This window comes from Salvelinus alpinus, chromosome 29, assembly GCF_045679555.1.
Source record: "Salvelinus alpinus chromosome 29, SLU_Salpinus.1, whole genome shotgun sequence".
Lineage (NCBI taxonomy): Eukaryota > Metazoa > Chordata > Actinopteri > Salmoniformes > Salmonidae > Salvelinus > Salvelinus alpinus.
The window spans coordinates 40,715,472-40,721,471 of record NC_092114.1 but is presented as its reverse complement, the minus strand read 5'-3'; the positions used below and the strand labels follow the sequence as shown (position 1 = coordinate 40,721,471).

Genomic DNA, 6,000 nt, shown 5'->3' with positions numbered 1-6,000 from the left:
CAAGACCAGAGAGCTGTGTAAGGACATCAGGGATACAATTGTAGACCTGCACAAGGCTGGGATGGGCTACAGGACAATAGGCAAGCAGCTTGGTGAGAAGGCAACAACTGTTGGCGCAATTATTAGAAAATGGAAGAAGTTCAAGATGACGGTCAATCACCCTCGGCCTGGGGCTCCATGCAAGATCTCACCTCATGGGGCATCAATGATCATGAGGAAGGTGAGGGATCAGCCCAGAACTACACGGCAGTACCTGGTCAATGACCTGAAGGGAGCTGGGACCACAGTCTCAAAGAAAACCATTAGTAACACACTACGCCGTCATGGATTAAAATCCTGCAGCGCACGCAAGGTCCCCCTGCTCAAGCCAGTGCATGTCCAGGCCCGTCTGAAGTTTGCCAATGACCATCTGGATGATCCAGAGGAGGAATGGGAGAAGGTCATGTGGTCTAATGAGACAAAAATAGAGCTTTTTGGTCTAAACTCCACTCGCCATGTTTGGAGGAAGAAGAAGGATGAGTACAACCCCAAGAACACCATCCCAACCGTGAAGCATGGAGGTGTAAACATCATTTTTTGGGGATGCTTTTCTGCAAAGGGGACAGGATGACTGCACCGTATTGAGGGGAGGATGGATGGGGCCATGTATCACGAGATCTTGGCCAACAACCTCCTTCCCTCAGTAAGAGCATTGAAGATGGGTCGTGGCTGGGTCTTCCAGCATGACAACGACCTGAAAGACACAGCCGGGGCAACTAAGGAGTGGCTCCGTAAGAAGCATCTCAAGGTCCTGGAGTGGCCTAGCCAGTCTCCAGACCTGAACCCAATAGAAAATCTTTGGAGGGAGCTGAAAGTCCGTATTGCCCAGCGACAGCCCCGAAACCTGAAGGATCTGGAGAAGGTCTGTATGGAGGAGTGGGCCAAAATCCCTGCTGCAGTGTGTGCAAACCTGGTCAAGATCTACAGGAAACGTATGATCTCTGTAATTGCAAACAAAGGTTTCTGTACCAAATATTAAGTTCTGCTTTTCTGATGTATCAAATACTTATGTCATGCAATAAAATGCAAATTAATTACTTACAAATCATACAATGTGATTTTCTGGATTTCTGTTTTAGATTCTGTCTCTCACAGTTGAAGTGTACCTATGATACAAATTACAGACCTCTACATGCTTTGTAAGTAGGAAAACCTGCAAAATCGGCAGTGTATCAAATACTTGTTCTCCCCACTGTATATGTTTTTGTCTACACAAGCTATTCAGCTATTCAGTGTTAAGTAGCCTGTAAATGAATAAGGACTGAAACCCCTCCTCATACCAAATGTGACTTCCCTCAGAAGTTGGCCACATTCACCCGAGACTGACCGGTCACCATTACAGGTCGTGACGCAGGGCCAGAACTATCATCCACTGTGCGCTCGTTGGAATGCGTGGACCGACCATCCCTGTCATCAGCTAGTGCTCTCTGGTACACCCCCGCTATGCTCTGCCTGAACCTTGAACCTCTCATGTCCAACCCCATACAGAAGTACAGCAGCGGGTTCACACAACTGTTGAAGTAAGCAAAGCCTTTGGCCACTGTCAGCCCCACCTTCACCATGGTACTCTTGCTGTACATCATTTTGACCAGTAGGAGGCAGTGGTAGGGCGCCCAGCACAGGAAGAAGGCACAGACCAGCGATGCCAGGATACGAAGGGGACGCGACTTGCCCGACAGGCGGGTGCGTCGGATGCCCAGCCCTGCCAGGACGTAGCAGCAGAGGATGATGAGAAAAGGAAGCAGGAAACCGCATAGGAAGCGGATGGAGTAGAGCGCTAGCTTAGCGCTGTTGTCGCCTTCCATTGGCTCCTTGACCTCCAGCGAGCACTTGCTCAGGTTGTTCTTGCCCAGGTAGACCTGGCGGTAGGCAAAGTAGGGGGCGCTCAAAATGGCCGCCACCGCCCACACGCCGGTGCTCATCAGGCGGGCGGCGCAGAGTGTCCGGCGGCGTTTGGTAAAGACGGGGTGCCAGACGCACAGTGCCCGGTCCATGCTGATGACGGCGAGCAGGAACACGCTGCAGAACATGTTGGTGTACTTGAAGAATCCGTTGAACTTGCACAGGAAGATGCCGAACGGCCAGTAGTCGAAGAAGAGCTTCTTGGTCAGCGAGAGCACACGGCTCAGGCAGAAGATGAGGTCGGCCACGGCCAGGTTGACCAGCCACACGTTGGTGACGGTGGGCTTGAGCTTGAAGCCCGCCACCCAGATGACCACAGAGTTGCCCGTGGTGCCCAGGACAATGGTCAGCGTGTAGAGGACAATGATGAAGTTGTCCATGATGGCGTCAATGTCCACCACGGTGGCTTTGTCATCTCGGCCGGCTGAGGCAAGGAGGACGAATGGAAGCGTGGCGTTGGATGTCATTCTGTTAAAAAGGGCGAGAAGGGTGTGAATATACAGAATGACTTCCTTATACATTACCACTTAATGGCTTTCCTCTAGATGAGGCATAAAGTGTAACACTTTTTCCTCTAATGATTTTGAACTTTGTCCAGCCAGTAGCCAGTCAGTTGTTATTATCAGGAAGAGGACTCATAGTCACAAATGGACAGAACTCTATAAATTCTTGACTTTAAGATTAAAATATCTTTAGCTTTTTAGGAAGTATTCTGAATCTTCAGATGGGACCTTGTGTGCCGGGCATGATGTGATCTGTCCATGACAGTCTGAGTCATTCTGTGTCTATGTCTGGGAATGTGTGTGTGTATTTGTGTGAGTATGTGGCGGAGGTCTGGAACTGTGAACTACTCACAGTTGTACTTTTTTGTTGTTGCTTTTTCCAACGTGCACACCAGTGGAGGCTGCTGAGGGGAGGACGGCTCATAATAATGGCCGGAACGGAGTTAATGGAATGGTTTAAAACATGTGTTTGATGTATTTGATACCATTCCACTAATTCCGCTCCAGCCATTACCACGAGTCAGTCCTCCTCAACTAAGGTGCCACCAACCTCCTGTGGTGCACACCCACATACTATGCTATTAATCGGATACTGACATACCGTCTGCATTCCACCTAAAACATATCAGTCCAACAAGGAACTTGTAAGAACACGATTGCTGTCCTGTTCCTCGTTGCATACAGTATCTCCATTTCCTTTCCAGAGGCATACATAGACAGGAACCATATAATGGTTTTGTCTTATGACTGATGTGACCAGTCTCTTGCCCAGGTACCCTCTCATTAAGAGTCCGACCAGAGATACCTGGGTCATAGCTGCGGGAAGTAGGGTGCTGGGGGTGTTACAGCACCCTCTGGTGGTGAGATGGTAATCCGCAGTCAGCACCCCCTAGTCAAAACATCTTGCGGCTATGGCCTGGGGTAGTATATTAGGGCACAGTATCCTGTGCCATGTACCCATTCCCATCAGTGAGCCAACAGTAAAACAAACATATACCTGTTGTCTGGCAACCAATAAGCTTCCGGTCCATATACCTGATGGGGTTTACTTAGGAGCACGATTATTAGGAACGCGTTATTAGGACCTGAGCCAAGAACTCACTCCACCTCTTGGACGGTTTTGTGGTTGTACTTTTTTTAGAGGCTTCTTTGATATGATGCCAATACGATTTGCATTCCCCTAAATACTTCCATTGCCATGAAGCTGGCTCCCGGCACACGTTCAAAGTCAATATTGACAGACTACATTCATTGGTTGTCCTTTATCAGTTTGAGGATGTATTCCATTCATGGAAATACACCTTACAAAGTCAAATCCGATCATTCATCCGAAGCACTGTCGTTGACAGACGTGAGATACTATTTCTGTTTGAATTTCTTTATTGTCAAGATTAACAGCTATGTGTTACTGATAGATTCACTGACATACTGTATGTACTGGTGACTTCATGATCAACGGGACTAGCACAGTGGACTGATTGTTCTGGACTACAGTGTATACATTCTGGACTACAGTGTATACATTCTGGACTACAGTGTATACATTCTGGACTACAGTGTATACATTCTGGACTACAGTGTATACATTTTGAGCATTTAGTAATTTTACTACACCTCCTAGTTTATGGCACTGCTTGTGTCACTGCTACAGTATGTATGCTTGCCTACACGATTAAATGCTGTTTGCCCCTCGGCTCGTAAACACCGAAGAGACTTTGTTTTCAATGAAGTTTAAATAAATGCTGCGAAACAAACCTGCCATATCTAGCCTAGACTTTACTCAATTACAGGGTGTAATTTGCTGGGTCCCCCCCCTCCACCTCAATGTCATATTTGAATCTACAGTAGTAATGTAGATTCAATCATTAATCATCTTGTTGGCAACTCAATTTGAGCTGACGTGTGGTGATATGGTAATGGAAAGCAATGGACACAGATAAAGGGTAACATCTTCTTTGGATAGTCCCTGACAGACGATCTGTATATATTCAGCTAACTATACACAGAATCTCATCATTTGTCCAGAATAGGCTATAGCATGCTCCTACTGTACGTGTACAGCTTGAGTATAGTATAGCTAGTTGGAAGACAGAGTTGCTGCATGTCAAAAGAGTTTACGTTGTCTCTAACTGAATCAAACCAGTCGTCTGTTGATAGAACATCTACAGAATGTTCTCTCCTGTACTTGAAACTATCCAAATGAAGGGATTTAAGAAACGAAATGAAAAGTAAAGGCACAAAATGCTGTGTACGGTTGTTATTCATACTGATAATGCTTACCTATGAGTTGAGATGCTCCAGTAGTAGCTGACCAGTACTTCAGCTTCAATGGTTGAACAGAGTGTGGAGGTGCATAGTTCTATGCTGTGTGTCTGTGCAGATCGTTGTGTCTCTGTGTCACTACAATCCTCACTGTCCTCTCTGTGTGCATCAGTGTGTCTGTGCAAGCGAGTCTAAAGGATGTGGGCTCAAACCCCATGTCACTGTGCCATTTGCGTGGCCACAGAAAAGACATGAGTTCTATGAACTCTCTCTCTCTCTCTCTCTCTCTCTCTAAGAGGCAGGAGTTGGAAGGGGGTGGGGACTACTGGCCATGCCTTACTCGGTCATGAGATGCTCTTCCCTCTTCAACTGGAGTCCACTTCCTGCCCGTATTCTCTATGTTCAGCCAAAAGAAACACACAGAAGGAGGTGAATGCCCCCAAAATCTACAGCAATGTTCTCACATATATACAGTGCCTTCAGAAAGTATTGATACCCCTTGACTTATCCCACATTCTGTTGTGTTACAGCCTGAATTCAAAATGGATTAAATTGATTTTTTTGTGCTCATCCGTCTACATACGATACCCCATAATGAGAAAGTTTATTGAATATGCAAATGTATTGAATATGAAATACAGAAATATCTAATTTGCATAAGTATTCACATCCCTGAGTCAATATATGTTAGAATCACCTTCTGCAGCAGTTACAGCTGTGAGTCTTGGGTAAGTCTCTGAGAGCTTTGCACACCTGGATTGTACAGTCGTGGCCAAAAGTTTTGAGAATGACACAAATATGAATTTCCACAAAGTTTGCTGCTTCAGTGTCTTTAGATATTTTTGTCAGATGTTACTATGGAATACTGAAGTATAATTACAAGCATTTCATATGTGTCAAAGGCTTTTATTGACAATTACATGAAGTTGATGCAAAGAGTCAATATTTGCAGTGTTGACCCTTCTTTTTCAAGACCTCTGCAATCCGCCCTGGCATGCTGTCAATTAACTTCTGGGCCACATCCTGACTGATGGCAGACCATTCTTGCATAATCAATGCTTGGAGTTTGTCAGAATTTGTGGGTTTTTGTTTGTCCACCCGCCTCTTGAGGATTGACCACAAGTTCTCAATGGGATTAAGGTCTGGGGAGTTTCCTGGCCATGGACCCAAAATATTGATGTTTTGTTCCCCGAGCCACTTAGTTATCACTTTTGCCTTATGGCAAGCTGCTCCATCATGCTGGAAAAGGCATTGTTCGTTTACAAACTGTTCCTGGATGGTTGGGAGAAGTTGC

At 46.0% G+C, this 6,000-nt stretch overlaps 1 protein-coding gene across 1 annotated transcript; it reads right to left on the bottom strand.

Annotated features, from left to right (window-relative positions):
* Window positions 1-1,192: 1,192 nt before the first annotated feature.
* Window positions 1,193-4,893, bottom strand: LOC139558742 (fMet-Leu-Phe receptor-like). The gene is made up of 2 exons (XM_071374138.1): window positions 4,725-4,893; window positions 1,193-2,409 (listed from the first exon to the last, which is right to left on the bottom strand). The coding sequence occupies exon 2, from the start codon at window positions 2,406-2,408 to the stop codon at window positions 1,335-1,337; it is 1,074 nt and encodes a 357-aa protein (XP_071230239.1). The 5' UTR covers window position 2,409; window positions 4,725-4,893; the 3' UTR covers window positions 1,193-1,334.
* Between the last annotated feature and the right edge of the window lie 1,107 nt (window positions 4,894-6,000).

Bases quoted from the DNA above. Each gene is read 5' to 3' on its own strand.
- LOC139558742 (XM_071374138.1), bottom strand. From the start codon at position 2,408: ATGACATCCAACGCCACGCTTCCATTCGTCCTCCTTGCCTCAGCCGGC.